Source organism: Magnolia sinica, chromosome 7 (assembly GCF_029962835.1).
Source record: "Magnolia sinica isolate HGM2019 chromosome 7, MsV1, whole genome shotgun sequence".
NCBI classification, from domain to species: Eukaryota; Viridiplantae; Streptophyta; class Magnoliopsida; order Magnoliales; family Magnoliaceae; genus Magnolia; species Magnolia sinica.
This window is the reverse complement of record NC_080579.1, coordinates 45,111,311-45,136,791: the sequence shown is the minus strand read 5'-3', so window position 1 is coordinate 45,136,791 and position 25,481 is coordinate 45,111,311. Positions and strand designations below refer to the sequence as shown.

At 38.4% G+C, this 25,481-nt stretch overlaps 1 protein-coding gene across 1 annotated transcript in view; it reads left to right on the top strand.

Annotated features, from left to right (window-relative positions):
• LOC131252056 (lysine histidine transporter-like 6) overlaps positions 1–25,481 on the top strand; it is a 126,685-nt gene that overhangs the window by 12,122 nt on the left and 89,082 nt on the right. Inside the window, exon 3 of the mRNA XM_058252985.1 lies at positions 3,292–3,685. Within this exon, the coding sequence (XP_058108968.1) occupies positions 3,292–3,685 (394 nt within the window). The remainder of the gene's footprint in view (positions 1–3,291; positions 3,686–25,481) is intronic.

Sequence of the window (25,481 nt, the reverse complement as noted above, 5' to 3'; positions counted from 1 at the left end):
GCCCCCAATTTTTATGATAGAGCAACTATGGTGGACAAATTGGATGTCATTTTAACATAACAATGGCCCTAAAAACCCACCATACAAACTCTTCAAATTACGGATATTTTGGTCATTTGCTAAGGATTCCTCTAATAGAGGAGAGGTATTTACAATTGTCATAAAACAAAGGGTTGATTCCCTAGTCAATATTTTGTTACTTTTCTTTAATTCCTGGATTCACTGTGCATGGTTGCTTTTGTATTATTCCGATTTTGTTTGGATTCCAGATCTTTGGAAAGCCTTTTTTTTTTTTTTTTTTTTGGTTAATACTAAACACTAAAGAAATTAGATGGAACGATTCTACTGCTTTGCTCATAACTTGACTCATCCCTCACAGTTTTATGAAGAAATTAAAAAGGTCAAGTCTTAAATTTGGTTCATTCATCAGGACAACTTCTCTGCGACCCTGGAACCAGTCGTGTTGGTAGGACCTTGACCTTGGGACCCACCTTGATATATGCGTTGTGTTTCCAAGCCGTCCATCCATATTGCCAGCCTATTTTAGGGCGTGGTCCCAAAAATGAAGCAGAGACGAAACTCAGGTGGACCACACCACAGGATACAGTGGCATTGAACACTCACCATTAAAAACTTACTAGAGTCCACTGTCATGTGTTGATAAGGTCACACCTGGGCGAAGGGAAAACATAAATATTAGCTTGATCCAAAACTTTGTGGCCCACAAACAGTTTTTAATGGTCGATGACCACTGTTTTAGGTGGTGTGGTCAGCCTGAAATTTGTATCTGCTTGGTTTCTTTCAGCAAGCTCTTAAAAAAAAATAAAAAAAATAAAAAAATAAAAAAATAAAAAAGCTAGCAAAATGGATGGACTGCATGGATATACAAGGAATACATCCACGTGGGCCACAGGGTCAGGGTCCAACCCAAATCCCTAGTGACGGCCGGGGGGTGGCAGCCAAGTTGCGTCCCACCCATCATGAGGTCCCCTCCTAGGAATGCCTTATCTCTAAAGAATCATTATGCTTGGATAATTTAAAGATATGGCATGATCGAAAAAAAAATAAAAAATGCTCCTTATCAAACGGAACAGAAACGTCTAATCAGAATTTTGAACCTTGTGCCATGTGTTGCCTACTTGTATCACCCCTTACACGTATCACACTCATGTACAAAAATTGTACACATAGCATGTACGTAATTCAAAGTCAACAGTACAAATTGTGGGCCCCATTTTAGATTATAGCTCCGGCCGCTTCAAGAATAGCTTTGATGCCCAGCTCCATTCCCTGGAAGCAGCATCTAATATATATATATATATATATATATATATATATATATATATATATATATATGGAAATGGTTCCGTGCGGTCGGCCTCATGGGAAACCTCATGGGAACTTCCCATGAGGTCGAGTTGTGTGGGGCCCACCGTGATGTGTGTAGAACGTCAGCACCGGGAATTTGATGGGTCTCCTTTACATAATGGGATATCCCAAAAATTAGCCATATACAAGCAGGCCATAACATCTAAAATCATGAGAAGACATGCCTAGAACATATAAAAGCACTTGGTTGGGCCCACCTGAAATTTAGATATGTCCGAAACTTGGTTTGACCCCTCATCCAAGTAAGATACACATGATGGATGGGCTGGATTTGTGAACCACATCTCAGTGGGCCCAACAAATGATTATGAATTTTTTAATGGGAGGGTAACCCCTCTAAAATTTTGTATGTGGTGTGGCCCACATAAGTCATGGATTGACTTGTTTTTTAATCCCGAGGCCCACCATGGAATGTCCATCTAACTGATGGGGTAGATGTTCAACACGCATCACGGTGGGACCACACAACTCGACCTCATGGGAAGTTCCCATGAGGTCGACTGCATAGAACCATTTCCCCCACACACACACACGAGGTCGAGCTGGGTGGGTCCCACCGTGATGTGTGTCAAACATTAATACTGTGCATTTGATGGGTCCCCCTTTAGGTTGTGGGATATCTTAAAAATCAGCCATATACGGAACTCAAGTGGGCCATAGCATCTAAAACCATGTGAAGACATGCCTAAAACATATAAAAGCACTTGGTTAGGGCCATTTGAGTTTTGGATGCGGTTGAAGTGTGACACATACAATGTATGGGCTGAATTTTCGAACCACACCTCAGTAGGCCCAATAAATGATTATGAATGTTTTAATGGGAGGATAATCCTTATCAATTGTTGTATATGGTGTCGCCCACCCAAGTCCTGGATTGACTTAAAATTTTTAAGCCTGTGGCCCACCATGGAATGGTGCATATGACTGATGGGGTAGATGTTTGGCACACATTGTGGTGGGGCTGACCTCATGGTACCATTTACACACACTAAATGCTTATCTGCGTACCAGTTCGCACTAAACTCGTCCTGTTTGAGAACTCATCATACATGATGTTAGTCCAAAATCTAAATAGTCCACGTGATACAACACCCCATGAGACCCCCAGGGCCAAACTTTTTTGCTTTGATCCAAAACTTTGGTGGGCCATGAAAAAAGAAAACAATTTCCTCCCTTGATTTGCATCTCTCTTTGCTATGGCCTACCAGAGTTTTAGAGCAGGGTGAAAATTGGTCCGTTGGAGTTTCATGGGATACCACATCACATGGACCGTTTGGATTAGATGCCCATAACATGTGTGCAAAGGTGCCCACATGCGCTGGTGAGCATATATATGGGAACTTCCCACACAAGTCAAGATTGACTTGCTTTTTTAAGCCTTAGGCCCACCATGGATTGGTGCATCTGACTAATGGGGTAGATGTTCAACACACATCACAGTGGGGCCTACACAGCTCGACCTCATGGGAAGTTCCCATGGGCTCGACCGCATAGAACCTTTTCCCACTTATATATATATATATATATAAAAGCAACAAAAATGTGTTAATTTGAAATTAACATCGGTATATGTTATTTTTAAACTATGAGCAATTTACAAATTTTTTGATATTTCTCATCAGAGAGTATTAAACAACTTGATACTTATTTTCTTTATTTCTACCTACTTGCGCCTGTCCATTTTTTGGGGAAGCCAATTGCGTCCTGCTCCCGCCTGAATGGACTCGTCCAGGCAAGAGCTCTGTGAGGCTTACCATTATGTATGGATTTTATCCATACCATCAGTCCATTTTATGGCGTCTGTAACTTGTATAGAACTTTTCCTTGAGCTTTGGTGGCTATTTTGTTAGAACTGTATTGATCATTTCATTGCTAATAATCGTTTTGTGGCTAACTAATCAGCTATTCGACCATATCTTGGGTGGCTTGCTTGAGTCGAGGGCCAATTGCCAACGTGAGCTATGCGTACAAGAAATCCAGCCCTACAAATTCAATGTTCAGGATCTTTAATGCTTTGGGGCAGATCTCATTTGCCTTTGCAGGCCACGGAGTCATTCTTGAGATTCAGGCCACGATTCCATCCACCCTTGAAAAGCCTTCCAAGATATCGATGTGGAAAGGTTCCATCGTTTCTTATTTTATAACAGCCATTTGCTACTTCCCAACTGCGCTTGTTGGATATTGGGCTTTCGGCCATGATGTCGAAGACAATTTGCTCTTAGCACTCAAAAGTCCGGAATGGCTCATTGCCTCCGCCAACTTGATGGTAGTAATTCATGTCATCGGAAGCTACCAGGTCTGCCATTTCTTCCATCTCCTCTTATTATTACTTAAGTAACTAAACCCTTATTCTTGTAGATTAATTAATTAATTAATTAAGGAAAATTGATTCCAAATCAAAGCTTTGTAAGCTTAAAATATAAATTGGTCTAGTTAGAGGAGAAGGATTTCTTTGATTGTCCTTAAGAGTACATGTAACTCAATATCATATGTTATGCCTACCCACCTAATGGGTTACAGGACTAACTAGTGATTACTATCATCATCATGTGGTCATCTTGTGTGAAGTGAGTGGTGATCAGTCAAAATAAAAAGTCTCCAACATCATGCACGACAACGAATCTATGTGCCTTTACCAACCTTAGATAGGAATATGAGTGTGCCATGGGAATAAGCTTGTAGTTTTTAACTTGTTAGGGACTTGCATTGGTGATCGAGTTCAAGTTTTTAGATCGGGAGATCCATCTTGCATGTCTATGATTGACTCAAGGATGTATTAACTTGGATTAATCCTTAGACCCGAGGGCATCCGAGAAGTTCAAGATTTTAATTAGATGTGCTTTAGCTTGCTTTATGAGGTTATCATGTAACCAACAAAAGTAGGTTTGGCTGGGTGCATAATCAAGGTCCAATTGAGGCTCACATAATCGAACGAATGATTCATTGATTTGTAAAAATTTACTTATGGCTTATATCTTGAGATTCGATATTCAAGTGGTTTTTCACTGGGCACAACATTCAAAAGGTTTTAAAAGTTTTTATAAATGTCTTCAATCATTAAAGTTTAACTTGAACAGTTGAAAATGTTTTGATCTCACTTGATGATAATCTGATAGTTTAAATCTAATGTAGTTTACCACTTTATTTGCATAGATTTAGATTAACGGTGGATGTTCATGATAGTGGAAGGTCTTGATTGTGATTTGTATCGAGTATAGATATTAAATAAATATTGCACTAGGGATTGTATTCATTCACAAAACATTTATAAGACATTCTCATCACATTGTCGTGTTCACACAAGAGAAATAAGAACACATGTAGTTAAAATATATTTTATTATTATCTAGGTTTTTATTACATTTCAGGCTATAATATATCATAAATCCTTAGTTACATTTTATAGAATAATCCTAATTGACTCAAAATTCGCTTTGATGCTTGGGGTCAAACCAAATAAGTTTGACCCCAAGCGTCGAGATAGATAGAGGGACAGTACAGTCACCGTTGAACAAAAACTAAAGCAGGTTGGCCGTCTATTCCACCACTCATATGCGCAATCATTAGATTTGTGAAGGGGAGGTTCGTCCTTCTAATGAGTTATTTTTGCCTTTCGGACGAAAGGACTTTTTCATTGTGATAGTAGAGATAATTTAATAAGCACAACAAGTGAGTAAAAAGGAACTCGATTATATTGATGAAGTAAATGTGAACTTACAAAGCTAATTCCTCTATGATCTAACGTTTGTGGTGTAGATGGCAAGGCCTTATATCTAAATCTTCCTTGGTCCCATGACTTAAGCCCACGACTTAAGCATAGATGAAAGGAATTATACTATTAAAAGCAAAAAGTAAAAGTCTTCCTCATGATCCAATGTTTGGAATAGATGAAAAGGAATTACACTACTCCTAGTTTAAGTTGGTCCAATTTAGTAATGTAGATAGACGAGATTACACTACTCATAGTCTACGATTTGTCCGGTGTAACAGAATAGATGGATTGACCAATGATAAGATAAGATAGAAGATAAAATTGATCAGCAAATTTGCACTGTAAATTTGATTTAATATGTATTAGGTTGATAAGGGCCCAGAGCTCTTCGATCTTCCTTCTATTATATAACCTCGAGAATGGTTGTAAGAAGAGATATTCGTAACCATTTATCATGTCTGCTTAAGTGGAGATAATCTTCTAGATCCATAGACAGTTGTGGCTTATTAGATGATGCCACATAGGTTAGTCACTTATCATGGGTTGGCCATTGGTTGCACGCATGTCCTTTTTCAGTTACATGAATGAGAATTTCTCTCAAGACGCCACGTGTGGTGATAACAATTTGCTCCTTCGCACAAATGTGAATAATACACCATAATATTAGGCTAACTTAGCGTAATCACTACTCCGAGCCTCAAATATCTTCTGTCATGGGAACCATGCTGCACACGATGGTGGATCGACTAAACCTATTGCAAGTCATGATCGTGTTTCGGTTGAAACCCAACTTCGGTCATGAGGTCTCTACAGTGAATAGTTGTCATTACCACATGTTCTAGATATGTGACACATGTATCCTTGTTGTAAACAACTGGACTTACCGTTTCTAGGCTACTAAGACTTTTCGGATTTTGATCTCGCTCAGTCGTCAAAGCAGCAAAAGAAATCTTCAATTTTTCTCATGTCGAGATCTTGCTTCCACGTAATATCACCTAAGTTGTTATATCTGACGTGGTCATATCCAACATAAACAATCCCCCCTCCACATCTCCTTGCATTCAACCAATATGTGAAGAGGCGTGGTCAAATTTCGTAAAGAATTCTCTAGCACCTTGTTAATATGTAGTTTGCATTCACGGGGGATGATGGATCTCTCGCCCAGGGAGATGATTTGGTAAATCCACATGGTTGGATCTTATTTCCCCATCAACTGTCAACGTTGTTTCTATTTTGAGAGATGTAGATCACCATGATGCTGCTTTAAATGCAAGCATAATTATTTTTCTTTTCTATAAACACTTTACCTCTCTCTTCCATTTCCTTATCTCCTTGGACTTGAAAGTTGCAAAGGACTCTAACCATGGTTAATAGTATACCCTCTGAACTCTTTGAAGCCCAAGCTCTACTGAAAGAGCTTCTCTCTACAGACTTGCTTGCTCTTATTTCTTCCAACAAATTGTCAAGGGTTTGGCCACTCCTCGTTTTCCTCATAAACCTCATAGCCAAGACCTAACTCATAATTAGTCTCATAATAACTAAACTAGCAGTCACTAGGGCATACCACATAGCGAGTAGGGAACATGCACACACCGATCACTTTCTCGCTAAATATGAACTTTACCGACAAGGGAAAAGTAGGAAGTTAGGAGAAGAATATAATGAATGCAAGAGGAAGATTAATATCTTAAATGTTGAACTTGATTAAGTCAATGATCAGCTCCATGCACTCAATGATTGACTTTATGCTCTATAACGATGCCAAAAACAAGCAAAGGAAGAGTTAAGTATTAATGAGCACAAGCACACCGATATAGGATAACAGAATGATCGGGCCATTCATTTTCTTAAAAAGAACTCATTAGGAGGCTTTCCCGGAGATGATGGAATCCCTTGCTTACTTCCACTCTCTCTGGTCCACGGTCCTTGATGACCTTAATTAGTTTGGCTTGGACTACCCTCTCATGAGTGTGGCTTTAAAGCTTTAACCCACTTTATAAAGTAATCTTTCACCACGATTATAAAGCTATGTCATAGTGATAGAAGGTAGATTTTGCATATCAAATCAATAACCCATCGTGAAACAACCATAATTTGATTATTAGGTGCAACTCGACAGTCAATGCATGTTGTAATGGCCCATGCCTTTGACATGCCTGGCACCCTTTTGTGAATCTCATGCAATCATTAGTGATTTTTTGCTAGAAATAGTCATGGCACTGAATTAGGGCTCCCACGTTGAGTCCAGCTTGATGAGCACTACAAATTCCTTCATGAACTTCACCCAAAATGACCAACAATGTCTCATTGTGACTGAGATATCTTAATATAATGTTATTGAACCCCTTACGATACAGGTCATCATTGTATAATACATAATTTGACGTGACCCTTTTAATCGCTCGGTCATTTCACTCCTCTAAGGGAAACATGGGGAAAATGGTGGAATTTTTTAATGGAACTTCAAGATATGTTAAAATTCACATATTTGCATATTTAGGAATAAAAAAATTATAAAAAGAATACATACATAATAAGTTTCCATTTAATGGGGGGGTAAAAGCATGTGTTGTGTAAGAAAGCAGTCTAATAGTAACAGGACACTCACTTTAATTTCATTATATTAACAAGAAAATAATAATGCATTCATGCATTCATATATCATATATGCATGCATAAATGAGTATATAAACATAATACATGAATAATGATCCAACCAACCCATCCATCCATCAATCCATCCATCCATCCAACCTTCCCATCATCCATTCCCATCCTATCCCATCTATCCATCCAATCATTCCATCCCATCCAACCATTCATCAACTTCCATCCAATCATCCAAACATCCATCTATCAATCACATCTTATCCATCCAACCATCCCAGCTCATCACATCCACCCATCCATCCTATTTATCCATCTAACCATCCCATCTAATCATCTAAACAACCGAAATCGTGTAGTTATCTAACACGATACCATGACATGGAAGCTTAGGAAGCTTAGAAGGCTAAGTCCTAGATGAGGAGAGATGAATAAGACTACTTAAAATTATTTACCAATTAATTCAATTAAGCGAGTCCAAGATCATATACTATAAAGATATAACTATATGTGCAAAGTAGTCTATGATGTAAGATAGCGATAATAAGTGTGTATGCACTAAACTAGACACCTATCATACAATCTATTCATGTATTCATATACAATGAAAGAATCAAATCATAAGCATAGATATAAATGTATTATCTATCGCAAACACAATGATATATAGCGGTTTGTCTAAATCGCTACTCTACTCTCGGATGACGAACTCACACTCAAGTTTTCATATTTCACTAGCTTGATGATTTTCTACAGGTTCAGCATTAACCTTTATAATCCCACTCGAAGACCCACGTACACTCCCATCAGAGGCTCACATAGAGACTACACATTTACACTTGTTGGTGGATCACATAGAGACTCTTACAAAGTTCTCTATAGGCTTACTAGTAACTTTTATATACACACCCTCTGTTGGCTTATATAGAGACTTAATCAAGTTTGGATTTCAAACTCTATACTCAATTTTAAACAAAAATTGAGTATACAATGGACTCTAAATTAGACTCTTACAAGTTTACATGAGGCCCGTTGATAAAGCACTTTTTGAAATGCTCGATCAATCTTAATGTGGCTTCTCTCCAGCTCCCACAACCTTTGAAGTGGATCTTGTTCAGCTCCTACTATTGACTAACTTACAATGATCTTCCTATGAGGATGCCCAGGTAATGGGATGGTGGTAGAATCTCTAGAATCTCTTACAACTATTGAGATAGCTGGTTCCAAATGGGAATTCACTTAGATAGGCATTCAAGAGGATGATAAATAATGGATTTACCTATAGGATTGGTGTCTAACCTCTAGACAATATTGAAAGAGAACATGTTCATTTTTAAGGTTAGCTTGGAATGCTCATATAAAGTGATGAATCACAAGGAAGATAACATGAACTCAATTAATTAGAGCCTAAGTAGAGAAATTAGGAGTTGCATTGATGCGGGGATAGACGTGATGAGGTTGATCATTGTCTTCCTCAAGGGGATAATTACTCCGAATACACAGAGCTTCTCTGGACTCCTCACAGAGATTCCTTGAATCCATGAGGAAAAATAGAAATAAAAAATAAATTCTAATAAATTTAAAATTAGATTTATTAATGAGAAAACAACATTACAACCCTTTAAATAGTAATCTCAAAGCTAGGAAGAAGTTTTAGAATTGAACTCCAACTCAAACTCCCTAAAACTATGACTTACTATAAATAGTAAACTTACTATTTATAGATGGCCATAATTTCTACTATACTTCATGGTTTTCAGCTAAAAATAGTAAGTGTCCAATTTGGCCTAATCACTTTATTCTCCTAAATTTTCTAATCCCTTTTCATGTTGGGCACAACTCTTAAAGCTCAAATAATCAAGAGTTATGATCGAATTAAAACTAACTATAAATAGTAAAAAGGAAATTAAAAAGGATTTTTGACTGTCGATCTGATGGAATTTAGAAAATTTGGTGTGGGAAACCTAGTATGTTTAGGTTGGTTGGCTAAAGTATCTTCTCCTACCCCAAAATCACATATGGTACGTCAAATAACTCATTTCGGTTTGCGAGATCTACTTGTTTTAGGGTTTTGGCAGTCCCGATCACTTCTACCTTCGATGGGTCTTCTCTAGTCCATCTTGGACATGAAAGTGTATGTAAGCTACTCTACATCAGTCTCCTCCACTTTAAAAGAACTCATCCTCCAGTTTTAGTCCCGCTTCGGTTCATGATACTCGGTCAGGTCAGTGACGTTGAAAGTACATGCAACAATGTAAGCATTTTCATTGATCTCTCGGAGGATCGATACTGGTCCAATCTTCTTATTCTTTAACTTGTTGTAGGTCTCGATCAGAAATCTCTCCTTACATAAATGGGCCATAATATGGTTGCCTACCTCAAACTCATTTTGTTGTCAATGCTTGTCAGCTTGCTCCTTGTACTTATCGTTCAAGGTATGTAACTTGGCTTGCACATCCACATGAATGCCAACAGTTTGGTCCGTCATATGTTCTACTGCAATACTCATGCCTGGGAGCTTAGAAAAAGGGACTAAGTCAAGTGTGTGGCGAGGCACTTGACCATAAACAATTTGGAATGGAGACTTCCCTGCCGAGCAGTTCACCATGTTATTGAATGTAAATTCCACTTTAGACAAGGCCAAATCCCACTACATCGGTTTGTCATCCGAAATACATTGAAGGAGGTTTCCAATATATGATTCATAACTTTTGTCTACCCATCGGTTTGTGGGTAGTAGGCACTGCTAAACTGAAGTTGTGTACTAAACCAACTCCACAAAGTGTGCTAGAAGTAGCTAATAAACTTTGTGTCATGGTAAGAAGTAATGGTCTTCGGAACCCCGTGTAGTCGCACAAACTCTCTGAAGAATAAGTTCACCACGTGTGTTACATCGAAGGTCTTCTTACATAGGATAAAATGTGCCGTCTTTGAGAAACGATCTACCAGCACAAACATTCAATCCATGCTGTGCTTTATTCATGGGAGACCAAGCACATGTAATGGGGTGTAAAGGCCCATTCTGAGACTACCCCTTGGAGGTCTAACAAACATGGCAGTGCTGCATTATTTTACATACATCACGTATCAATTGTGGCCAGTAATACCGCTCCTTCATAAGAGCCCGCATCTTGTCAAGTAGTGAAGCACGGTGGCTAAGTGTATCAGCCACCTTGTTCTGCTGCCCTGACTTGTGCTTCAGAATGAATGTGAATTCCTATAAAAAACGCAACTCATCTAACATGCACACAATTCACGTTAGCTTAATTATTAATGAATTTGAGAGCACGATAGTTGTGTAAAGAATGAACTCCCTTTGAATTAAGTAATGTCGCCAATGTCGTAGTATCTAAACTACTGCATACAATTCGATTTCGTAGGTCGACCACTTTTTATGTGCATCACTAAGCTTTTCACTGTATAAGGCTACCGGCCTACCTTCTTGAGATAAAACTCTCTCAATTACGACATACGAAGCATCACATTCGACCTTAAATAGTTTGTTGAAGCTAAAAAATACGAGAACCAGGGTTATGGATAATTTGTTCTTGTTTTGAGCAAAACTCATGTCAACTTGCAAAACTCATGTCAACTTTATTAGTCCACTAAAATGGCACATTCTTCATGCAATCTGTAATTGGTGATACAATGGTGTTGAAATTCTTCATGAACTGTTGATAAAATGTCCCCAATCCGTGAAAACTCCGTACTTCATGGATGTTTGTTAGAACCGGTCATTCCCTAATGGTTTTCACCTTTTCTTCATCCACCCGGATGCCTGTGGTTGTCACGAAAAAGCCCAAAAATAATAGGCTATCGGTCAAAAAGCTATATTTTTTTTTAGATTGAGATACAACTTGTTTTTGGTGAGTACTTGAAGGACCTGTATGAGGTATTCCATATGGCTTGCTTCGTCCTGATTGTATATCAAAAATGTCATCGAAGTAGACTACTATGAAATGCCTAATGAATGGTTTTAGAAATTGATTCATCAATCTCATGAAGGTACTACGCGCGTTCGAAAGACCGAAAGGCATGACCAACCATTCATACAACCCTTACTTGGTCTTAAAAATTATCTTCCACTCATCACCTGACCATATTTTAATATAATGGTAGCTGCTCCTTAAATCCATTTAGAAAATAATTTCGTACCATCAAGCTTGTTTAACATATCATCCAGTCGTGGTATGAAAAATTTGTATTTTATAGTAATCTTGTTGATCGTGTAGCTATCGACACACAATTGACAACTCCCATATTTCTTTATAGTTAATAGGGTCGGTACAGTTCATGTACTCATTCTTTCTCGAATTAGACCCTTGTGGATAAATTCTTTTACTTGCCATGATAATGAGGATGATTGTGTAAACTTGACCTAGGGATAAGGTCGATATGGTGTTGAACATCACGCATGGGAGGTAATCCATCTGGAAGGTCATCTGGCCAAATTTCTTTAAATTCATTCAGCAGCGGCCTTAAACATGGAGGAATGTTTTAAGGGATCCAATTTCTCACCCTTTCCCACCACAGCTTACACCTTGCCAGTTTTCTTGGATTACTTCATAAAATTCCGAATGGTCAGGAGGGAACTCCCATCCACTTTAGAAGCTTCAGGGTAATTCTCTGGTGCCATATGGGCAAGGACCTTTTTTTTACCACCCATCATCCTTGATGGGTCGTATTACGGTCCAATTGCCATAGTCGACCAAGTAACATATGACATGCTTTAATATTGACCACGTTACAAAGTACTTGATCCTTATAATTTTTACCAATTGAAAATGAGACGGCATATTGTTCGATTACCTCGGTCTCGTTCTCTTTTTTTATTCACCCAATCGAGTAAGGGGAAGGATGCTTTATCGTAGGTATTAAAAAGGCCGAGCTAAGAGTCCTAGAGAGGGGGGGGGGGGGTGAATAAGACTGTGCCAAATTAAAATTTAAATGCGAAATTAAGAAAGGACTAAAACAAGATAGCACTAATCAATCCCAAATAGTAGAAATAAATAGCAACCTCAAATGCATAAGTATTGAGAAGTTACTACAAATGTTGTTCTAATGACAACCTTACACCAAAAACCAATGGCTTATGGTAGGACAACCTGATTTCTAGAACGGACTATGTAGTAAAGTCCCAAACCAATACAGAGGAATAAAGAATGAAATAGAAATAAATATCTACTGCTACTACACCATTCACCACATGTGCAGAAAGTAAATTACAATCATTCACCACAAATGCACGAAGATAAACATTCACTACAACTCTAGCAATTATAGTGGTTCTCTTGTGTGTACACCAACTATTAGAAAAAAGCCACACAACTACTCCACTCCTAATATCCTCACCCACAGAATATTGGCTTTCACTATGAAATAGGTTTTCTAAGGTTCACTCAAAACCTTCACAATTATGTTTTTAAAGGGCTACCATAATTAAAAACCCCACTCGCTAAGATTTTTTGGCTATCTCAGTCAAAACTAAAAATGAAAGATTTTCTGGCAATCTTACAAACTAAATATAGAAAATTGAAATGTACTTATCTGAAGATTCTCCTTTTAATGAAGCCCAGTAGAACCAATTCGATGTAGATGTTCAATGTCTAATCTCATATATGAAAGGGTTCTTAGGTCTAAATAATTTTTAGATTAAATCAACCTGGGCTAGCTTGATTTGATTTTGATCTCAAAAAGTGTAAAATCAATATTCCATTTTCAAAAGAAATAGAATTGAATAGAGATCACAAAATTAAATGCAACAAAGCTATTAAAAGAATCTTAAATACTAACCAATTAGCTTCGAGAATGTGGGGACAAGTTTCTCAAAGTTGTGACTTGAATAGCTTTGAATGAATTCAATAACTCTGAAAATCATCCTCAATTTATAGGCAAAAATACTGTTCACTTAATTGGTCTAAGGGTCAGCTCGACTGGTCGAAGGACGAATAACATTTCAAAATTTCTGGCGCGATAAGATAAGATCGCTAATCGACTGGTTGAGTGGCTTGCTCGACTGGTCGAGTGGCCTGCTCGACTAGTGGAGTGAGACCCAGAAATGTTGCTGGAGTTTGAGTTGAGCCTGCTCGACTGGTCGAGCATTGTTCACTCGACTGGTCGAGCAGTCTCCAGGACTGGTCGAGGGTCTAATTGAAAATTCTAAAAATTCACAACAAACCTTGGACTAGTCGAGGGAATTCTTGGACTGGTTGAGCTAGTGTTTGGACTAGTTGAACCATGACTAGGATTGGTCGAAAAATGACCTATAAAATTATCAAATGACTTATGATATAAGTGCAAATTGTATGACCTATCCTAAGGTCAATATAGGGTCAAACAAACCTTACTTGTGAGATTGATTCATCACATATCTTTCTCTTGAAGTAGTTGAAGCTTGAAGACATGATCTAGTACTTGAACTTCTCGTTCTTGAACCTCTTGATCTTGTACTTGAACTTCTTGTTCATGAAAGTAAACTTCTTGATGTTGTACTTGAACTTCTTGATCTTGTACTTAAATGTCTTGATCTTGTACTTGAATGTAGACAAGATTGGGAAGGATGACATGAAGTTGATCTTACAATAATAACTATACAAGATACAAATTCCAAGAGGTTTTGGCATAACAAAATTTGACAAACCTAGGAGCTAGATAAGATAGCATTTATAGGTATCTGCAACTTGTCCACCATCACCTTCGAGACGATAGTTTTGCTACTATCACTATCTTTGATTACATCACAGACCTTGCCCTTAACGCTACATCATGTATGGAATATATTGTGCTACTGTGGATGGAACTCCTTCCATGGGGTGTACAATAATCACCTCATGACCAACGAGTCACCATAATCCTTGGCTAACCATTCTTCATCACCAGCTCCTTCCTTAGTGGATTGTTCATCTTCATCAAATTTAGGGTCTTCTTCAGTTGCATCACCTTCAGTCCCTCCTTTGTTAATTATCAAGTGGGCCGCAGGGGCATTGAGGTCAGGGGTTTGATAAGTGGTCCGGTTGGCCACAATGGTAACTAGTGTTCATCCTTGACCAACCATAAGGATTTGAAATCTTACTCGGACCCTCTGTTATGGGTGCTACACGTTGAGACTTAAATGGGCCACTCCCCGTGTCATGGTTTGCTGTAGCAGGAGGTTGAGGATGTCATCCTATTAGTTCTTTTCCTTGTGCCAGCACTAAATCCTACATGGGACTCGTCATTTGGGGGGAGGGGGGGTTGAGTTGAAGAATAAGGCCGAGTAGGGACTCTTGCAAGTTGTGTTTCCGCCCTACCTTCCAACTGAACCACTTCATTCACGGTCCCGACCTGGGTGTATCTGAACTGGGTTCTGAATCATCGATCGTAACCCACCTATAAATTATGCTACCTATTGGGATTCAATTTATGATAGGTCTTTTCACATTGCCAACCACTAGAATTCTTTGGTGTAATATGTGACAGTTTAATTCCCTTGTCGACAATTTTAATATTGCTGGAATAATATATGCTCGTAATCACTGGGGAGGAATTATGATTGAAGAAGGCGTCTCATCTATGGCCATGATCAGATGGGAACCTTATTTTGTCGGGCACATGAGAGTTGTAATTACTCCCATCATGCAGAAGCATCAAATTTTAATTTGAATGCTGTTAATTTCACCTTTTTATGTTCCGACATGTCCATATAATCAAAATATCATTCCACTTCGGCTAACCAATTGAGGAAATCTTTTATACGTAATAAGCTATTAAAACTGTGAAGTTTAGCCTTACTTCGAAGTCTCTTTCAGCACGATCTAGTCGATCACCTCTACGGACTAGTCGTCAACCAAAGCTGCCAACGATGTTCTCATCGTTGGAGCCCAACTTATCTGGTGTTTCCCTACGATTCACCTCCTGTAATATCCTATGGAAATTTGGGTTGTGCCATACAACAATCATAGTGTCTTAGCATTGCCTTGAGCTTAGGAGGAATCAGCGTATCTGCAAGAAGGTTAAGGGTTACTTGCAGCCCTTGCATGGTCAATTGACTCTTCCGGTGGAAAGCTTCCATTCTTTCTAAAAGATAAGAAATCCCTAGATCACCATCCACAGGATTTTGTCCATTCCTTCGTTATTTGCCATCGGTTTGGGAGGAGTCCTTACTTTGATATCAAATGATGCAGGGATGGATGTGATGAGGTCAATCACTGTCTTCCTTGAGGGGATTACTCCGAATCCAGGGAGCTTCTATGGACTCCTCACAGAGATTCCTCGAATCCATGAGGAAAAATACAAATAATAAAAATAAATTCTAATAAATTTAAAAATAGATTGATTTTTTATAAAACAAAATTACAACCCCTTTAAATAGTAATCTCAAACCTAAGAAGAAGTTTTAGAATCAAACTCTAACCAAACTCCCTAAAAATGTGACTTACTATAAACAGTAAACTTACTATTTATAGACAGTCATAATTTCTACTAGACTTCATGGTTTTCAGCCAAAAATAATAAGTGTCAAATTTGGGCTAACCATGTTATTATCTTAAATTTTCTAAGCCATTTTCATGTTGGGCACAACTACTAAAGTTCAAAGGATCAAGAGTTATGATTGATTTAAAACTTACTATAAATAGTAAAGATGAAATGAAAAAGGATTTTCAACCGTTGATCTAATGGAATCTCGCAAATCTAGCATGGTAAATTCGACGTAGCAGGGCTGGTTGGCTAAAGTAGCTTCTCCTACCACAAAATCATATATGGTACGTCGAATAACTCATTCTAGTTTGCGAGATTTGCCTGTTCTAGGGTTCTGATAGTCCTAATCACTTCTGTCTCCAATCGGGCCTTCTTTGGTCCATCTTGGACATGGAAGTGTCCACAACCCACTCTACATCATGTATACATAAGGCCTCTAAAACCATCTAGAATTCATCTCATTTACAAAGTTTGATGCCCATATTATAAGAAAAATGCTCCATGGTCAATTGATTCTTTTCAACCCTTACCAGACTTAACTTTTAATGTTTCCAAACTCTTAATGAAAGTAAGTTATGGGCTTCTTGCAATTTGACATCTCCTTCATCTTCTTCTTATTCATTGGAGGATGTCTCATCTTCTTCTTTTGAGGTGTGACAATCAGAATCTCCTCCTAATTCTTTAGGGAGAGTAGTAGTGGTGGAGGCTATCTGAACTCATAAGGATTCAAGGTCATCATCACTATGGGAAGATCAAATCTGACTCAGAATACTTAGACTTATCCCATGTTGCTATGTTAGCCTTTCTTTGAATCTTCATTTGCTAGTGCATTTGGAGGCAACATGACCATAACCCTTAAAAGCTGTAACATTGGGTTTCTATCAATTTTTTGAAAGATTTACCTATGTGCTTAGGGTCGATCTATTTACCCTTTTTTTTCATAACTTGTCCCTCTATTCTTTTTAAAGAATTTCGTAAAATTTTTAGTGATTTTGGACATTTCTTCATCATCAGTCCTCTTTAGATTCCTTTTTCTTATGCTTACGTGAAGATTTTAGGACAATGTATTTGTGCTTAGAGGGACTCTTAAAGTGTAGTTCAAATGTACATAGGGAACTTACAAGTTCTTCTACTTTCATGCTATCTATATCCCTACACTCTTCTATGGAGGTTATTTTGGAGGTTAATCTCTCTGGTAGAGACGTAAGTATTTTCCTACAAATGTGGCTCTCGGGGACTCGTTCTCCTAAACTCCATATGGAGTTATAGATATCATTGAATTTAGAATAGAACTCAATAAAAGTTTCATGTTCTTTCAACTTAACTATGCTTATTCCCAGCATCATATGTCCAGACCGTTTGTGATTTTTTGAATATCAGTTTCCCCAGTATGAGATGAATTGCACATAGCTCTATCACATCTTGGGGAATCTGGGTATCGATGCTCAATGGGTCACCGACCAAGAAATTCGCTGTGGCCTAACTTTTTACTACTCTTTGAGGCACATACTTGAAGCAAAATTCTGAAAGAGTTATGATCCACTTACAAATATGGCCGTTAAGAATCGGCCATGTTAGCATGTACTTTACTAAATCAGTTAAAGAAATTACATGAATTGTGTTAGATAGATAACAATTAATGCCATAAATTTATGGCCAATAAATATAGTGATAAACAAAGCTTCTCGATTGATGAATATTGCCTTTCAATTTTGGTCAACATTCGACTAAGATAGTAAACCACTTGTTCCTTTCATTTGTTATTTTCTTGTGCTAGCAATGCTCCAACAGAATCTTCGGCGGCTGAAATATATTAACGAAGAGGATGATCTTTCCAATACGAGCGGCCTAATCAGATGCTCCTTAATCCTCTCGAATGTCATCTGATGTTCACTTTCACTTGATCTCCTTTCATGCTTTGAGTTTGACCAATGGTGAGAAAGATGTGATCTTTCCTGCCGAATTAGAAATTAAATGGTGGAGAAAGTTAACTTTACCGATAAACATTTACAATTCTTTCTTAAATTTCAATGGTTAGGCTTCCAGGATAGCCCTAACCTTCTTTCAGTCAATTTTGATTCATCTTTAATATATAAGGAATAAAAAAAAGTTCTCAGTAAAATTCCAAAAGCGCATTTGAGAAGATTCATTTTTAGTTTATGTCATCTTATTCGCGTGAATGCTTTTCTTAGATGCGTCAAGTGATCAACCACACCAACCAATTTCACGACCATGTCATCGATGTATACTATCATGAAATGTTTGATCATGTCATAAAACATTACATTTACTGCACATTGGTAACTAATGCCAACATTTTTAAACCTAAAAAGCATCACAATCTAGAATTAGGCTCATATTTCTTCGGGACACCTAAAGGCTATCTTTGAGACGTCATCATCTACAATGTAAATTTGATTGTGACTTGAGTGACATCCATGAAGGAAATCATCTCGTGTTCGCCCGCTTGGTCTATTAATTGATCAATTACTGGCATAAGATATTCATCATTCAAAGTCGCTTGATTAAGATTATTGAAGTCAATGCATATCCATAATTTACTATTCTTCTTGATGACTGGTACTACATTAGAAATCCATTTCGCATACCCAATCGATCAAATGAAACCTACTTTCAGTACTCATTCAACCTCTTCTTTAATCTTTAAAGTTACTTCAACTATGTTTCATTGTGTCAGCTACTTAAAGGGCTAGTAACCTTCTTTGATTGTGAGGTGGTGCTTGACTAGCTTTCTGTCGAGTCTCGGCATGTTGTGATAATCCAAAGAAAAATAAAAAAAAAAAATCTTTTAGAAGAGCTATGATTTCTACCTGGGCTTCCGGCTCCAATAACACGCTAACATAGGTCAACATGGGGTTCCAAAATTAACTTGAAGATCGGCTTGGTAGTCATCCAATTTAGCAGGTGTTGGATCTAAGTCTTAGAAATTTATTCCATCATCGGAAACTTCACCTTTTTCTAAGAAACATTTGGTTATGTTGACGAGATGGTTGTTATACAACTTTCATGCCAAAGATACTTCTTTATCGTATTTAGAATGGTTGTAATTTTGACCTGTGCTCCGATTGACAATGGTTCGGTCATCATGGTACCTTGTTGATGCTAAATAAGTTCGATATTGGATAGTATGAGATGATCGCATTCAACCAATATGGTTTGAGAACTTCCTATATGTTTGCTACCACAACAATTGGGTTAAAAATCACTATATATATATATATATATATATATATATATATATATATATATCAGTTAGATCACCCTCGGTTACATTCATGAAGGTAATCATTCATGAGAATAAAATCAATTGTACTTACTATTTCATTAGAGTAAAAGAATTCGATAAAATATCAAATGCCCTCTTAATTGGAGCTTATTACATTATTGAGTTCGCAGTAGAAATATAAAACTAAATCATAAAACTATCTTCTTATTCTTTCAGGATAATATTCTATAGGGAGATAGTCCTCAAGGTCTTCAATTTGTACATCATCTTCAATCTATAAATCATCTGCATTATCTGTACGGTTGAGAGGGTCAACGCCCTACTCATAATGATGGTTATCCTTTAAGATTAACAGTAATTCAAGAGATTTATGAAGTAATGTAAGGGTTCTGATAGATCACGTACTCCACCATTATGAGAGGTATCAGCATGCACAACCAATCTACATGAATGCATGCCTAGTAAAGTGTGTGCGGCTCATCATACGTAGTGATCATCACAATATGGAATATAATTCATAGAAAACTCGACACGCCCTACATCTTATAACTATGGAGATTAGCCGGTGTGTCCAACATTAACGTGGATTTATGCCAACATCTCAAGGTAACACAACAATGCGTTTGGGGGATTTATGTAACACGATGTGTTCATGGAGTAACTATTTGCGACATCTAACCCCGAAAAGTGATGTAACACACATGGTGATTTACTTGTATCGATTGTGCACCATGCCAACCAACCCATAAAATTACGTGCCAACCTAAAGGGCCGCTACTCATAATGCATTACGTTCATGATAAATATTTGAATCACTAGTTGTAATACCTCTAACATATCACTTGCATTGATAGAGAGATAATGTAAATTATAAAAGTTTTTAAATTCCCAAGGCATATGTCCAAGCCATAAAGTTGAATAACACATGGCTAATAAGGTAAGGAGGAGAGTAGCAATGACTTACTCAACAAAGAGGAGAGTGGCAATGGCCAACTCAACAAAGAGGATAGTAGCAATAGGTAACTGAACAAAGGGGAGACTGGCAAGGGCCAAGTCAATAAAGAGGAGAGCAGCAAGGGCTAACTCAACAAAATTGGTAAAGGTAAGGGCAAGGCTTATATCCATCGCCCCATAAAATAATGAAGATCACTCGTAAATAACATCATACCATAGTTCCAAAAGGATAAATAATTGTTGGAGGTAAATTAAACAATTGAGGGGAGAAAATCATAATAACATGAGAACAGGTAAAAGGCAAGATAAATCATATAAACTTAGATCAAGGTAAGCTTAAAGGAAAAACCCTCACCTTTTTAAGGTTGAATCATCTTCACATGTTTACTAAGAACTTGTATACTTGTTGTAGATTTCAGCTTCATCTATAGGTTACATGATTTATCTAGTTAAGGATTAAACCGGGGTCTTGTCTATCATCTTCATCTAAGTTAGTTTATTTAATCTACTAATTAGGAAAAATTATCATAAGGTGTTGTGTGGATTGGAGACTTTGCTTCATATCTGAACCTAGCTGGTGACTCGGTGAGTCATGCATTATTTTCTTCGTAACCGCGTTTCTCTCTCTCTCTCATTTCTTCTCTCCCCTTCTTTCTCATTCATTTCTTCTTTCTTTATTCCTTTTCTCTTTTTTCCTGGGAGGTTGGGTAAGGAGTTTGGACAAATCAGAACTACAATCTGGCCAGACTAAACCAAGTTGACCCAGTCCCACGTGCACTCTCTCTCTCTCTCACTTTCTTCTCCCTTACTTCAGACATTTTTCCTTGTCTTTTGCTCATTCAATTTACAATGCTTGGTCCTAGAGGGAGAGGAGTTGTAGTTAGACAATCTCCCTCCCTTTGTACTTTGTTTACGCAGGGATTTCGCAGCCAACTTGTGTGTAGGCCCTGATTTGTGGAGTTGTAGTAGTGATTGGTCCCATCTGATATTCGGGTGGGGTTTCTTTGAGGAAAGGCTATCAAATAAATGTCTCTGATCGACTCTTGATGGCCTGTCAATGTCAGGCCCATGTCCTAGTGTCCATTCCATTTTATAGGGTTCCACGGTCCTCCCGGTCAAATTTCGGTGACCCTCGACCTGTAGATCGCATTTGCGCATGACCCTAAGTCACACCCTATAATCCTGAGCCATCTCGACCCGAGACCTATGCCATTACGACCGTGCTGTCGCTGCGGCTCATGCACTAATCCAACATCTAGTGTCACGCCCTGAAATTCGGGGGTCGAGCATAACTCAGCTCCCGAGTTTCAAAACATTACTTATGCAACATATTTAATGATGGATGTATGTTGTCTATATAAGTACATAAAACATGGAATAGATTAAGCCAAACTGTAAGCATAATTCAGGGATATGTGAAGGAACGCAAGCGGAAGACTTAAAGAAACATATGTGTACATGTGCAATTCCCTGAAATATGTATACATGCCAGGTCATACTTACAAGTGTTACTATCAAAAGTACAAGTATTAAATGACATCATTTATTACAATAACCTAGAATTCCCTGCACATCAAGACATGGCTCACAAGAACCCGCCTGAAAACTGCATAAAAGAAAATGCGCCCTCATCATCCTCAAACTCCTACTTTGCCTCAGGGGTCGCATCAACATCTGCATCTAAGACAGATCTGGTTGGTGTTTAAACACCATCCCAGAACGTGGGAGTGAGTGATCAACTCAGTGGAACAATATAGCAAAGGTTAACATGTTATCAATTCAATTAAACAGTAATGATAAAGCAGAATAATCAAATATGTCCTAATTACTCTTGTTAGTATAAGGATGTATGTAGAATGATGCATGACCTCGCCTTACTCCCTCTGTGTCTTCATCTCACGTTACGCATGACATCCTCCCGCAGTGCCAACGACTACCACGCACATGCAAATGCGGTGCATGAATATGATTACAAGTTGTTATTAGTCATTTTCATACAGCAGGATTGGGAAGCCAAGGTACCTTCCTCATATCAATTCCCAACAGTGATCCATTCGGGTCGGCAGTCCTAGGCATCTCATACAATCATACGGTTTTAGGTCGCTGCAAAGGGCTCATCACCAATCAATGCACGCCTATCATACCTTCGTTACTACTCTAAGGCTCGTCGCCCTAATACAGTATCCAGGTATGCTCGAGGTCACTACAAAGGGCTCGTCACCAATGTAGGCCGACAACACGAATATAGTGTCTCATACCACCATAATCGGCTTACGAGGTTGGTTGCTCACTGGTCACTACGGGGAGGCTCCTCACCCCAGCGTAGGCCGACAGCTCGACCACGGTGTCCCATACCACCATGTCCGGCTCATGAGTCTTAGCGGATCAAGGTACAATGGTTAACGGGATTTGCACTGGTAAGTTTGGTACCCTAGATTCAAACAATAGCGTCCATACATGGTGAACATACATCGAACAATCGGGTTACTTGACGAACTCGACTAGCACGAGCGCACGTTGGGTTGAACGACATAGAGTGCGCAAACACTCCGTGTGGCCAAACCACTTCCGACAACTCTAATATGACTCGGGTTCGTCAAATCTCGTCCTTCGTGGCGAAAGCAACCTCAGCCACAAACTCAAGGCCGATTATCGATTTTTTGGACTATTCCATAGTCCCAAACATATTCCACTATAACAGATATTCATATCAACAATTTAGGATCAATTTAGAATTGTAATGGAACAATAATTCAAATCACACAGTATGTGAGCATTTGAAGAATATCACTTAACATGGATTTCAACATAAGTAGTGCTTGAACTTAAAGAAAAATGAATGTAAATTGAATGTAAGAAATCATACACACCAAATAGGAGAGTTGAGAATCTCTTCTCAATGCCCGCAATTAGGATAATATATTGCGCTTTAAACCGTTCAGACATTTCTACAAACACTTAGAATACATAGTTCAACATACATGACGTATGTTGAAATACACGCATTTGGACAATTCCTTTTGCCAAGGTGTTGACATACATACAATTAGCACAAGTACACGACGAATAATCATGGTGAACACAAGTTCATATTTTATACGTATGCGGTACTTCCTACATACACATAGAATACACAAATCTCAATATAACACATGTATATCAGGAACGCAAAATGAACATAGCATTTGGCATATAAAATTTCATCCATAACATGAATAAACCATTATCTGACATTGAAAGCCTTGAAAACCATAACCTATACGAATATAGTCTGCACCTTAAACTAGAAAAAATGCACTGAACTGATTCAGACGATATGTCTTCGTCAACGGCGATAAGATAACCTAAGGCAAGATTAGAAATGAGCTACAACAACACATAAACTATTCTAAGCTCTAAAACAGATTAGGTTTAGGTTAACTTACCCAAGAAGGAACTTAGAATCGCCGGAATAACGATTCAGAAGTGATGGTTTAAGGATGTAGAGTAACAGGAAAGAAGCTTAAGATGATTCACCAACTTCTCTCTTACTTTCTCTCTCTTTTCCTATCTCTTTCTTAGTTAGGGTTAGGAAATTCGTATGGCATAGAGAGTGAGGGTTTTAAGGTCTATATATAGGCCTAACATTGATGAAAATACCCCCAGGGCCAAGATATACTTAGGTTATAACCAAATCAGGCCTCTCTCAATCCAACGGAACACTTCCGGTGGTCCTTTCTCCACGTGCGGTCGGACTTAAGCTCACTGACCATGGATCTAGGTCAGGCTGAGTTTTTGTACCGATCGGATTTACAGATCAGCCGTGGTGGACCACAGTCAATTCAACGGTCACCGAAACTCGATCAGGTCCACAAGCATCATGACATGCCTGGGCCACCTTCCCTGATCCGAGGGTGAAATTGGGTTAGAATCCAACAGTCATATTTCTTAAAATCGTCGCACAAGAGACACGACTCAGATTTCATAAAATCATATTTAATTTCTCACTGTTCTCACACTCTTCACTCCGGACTCAATTAAATCGACCCAGGACATCATCTGGACTTGATTTTTGAGGTGATGGTCAAGTCCAACATGATGACCATAATTTTCTAAGATCATCGCTATCGGACTTTCGACGCGCGGTCTAGGTCCGATCCAAAGTTTCTAAAAATTCTTAAGAGCAACTAGATTTAGCGTTGAATCCCAGATTTCAGAGTAACATAGCGTTAACTATTCTACAGGTTTTGAATCCTACAGATCAAATTTAAAGTGATTGATGCTAATTTCACAAGCAATCGAGTTTAACGTTAATTAACCCACAAATAATTTCTAAGGAAAATAGAGGTAGTACTCGGGTCTTCACACGAAATTTTCTGGGTCATCTAGATCATGGGATGTGGGCCGTGCATGATCATGGCCATGGACCGCACGTTGCGGGACCCACCTATCCAGATTTACACAATTCCCTAGGTTATTATGAGGATGACCTCACCCTAACCTACCCTAGTCACCCTAACTACCCTACTCCATAACCCCATGTCTCTTACAACTCATGATACTCCCTCTTCCCAAGCTTCTTACACATGCAATCATCACCTTACACTCTCTTACAAACAATCATTCCTAGCCTAACCTATCCCTCTCTCTCTCTCTCTCTCTCTCTCTCTCTCTCTCTTATCTCTCTCCCTCTCCTTTCCTTCTCATTTCTCTATTGCTAGCAACCTCTAACCCTCTATGAGAGCTCCAAAAATCCAGCCACATCCCAAGCTCATTTCCTCCAATCTAACCCTCAAAAACCACATCTCAACCATTAAACCTCTCCCCTTAGAGCATTGAAGACTATAGGTGGAAGAAGAAGGAGAAGTTAGAGAGGTGGGTACCATAGGGCATGTGGGACCCACCAATCAATGGTGGAGATTCCATCTTGGTCCCTAGATGTGGCCAAAGGCCAATCACACCTTGCATGTATGTATCCATGGTGGGACCATTCTTCATGGGTCCCACCATGAGGTTTCTATGCTATCCATCTTGTAATGGCCATCTTGGCTTTGATTTTGTGGTGGAGATATGATTTTTCACCTGATTTTCTAATTTGAGGCCCACCTATTTTGGGATATCCATATGATGTATGCA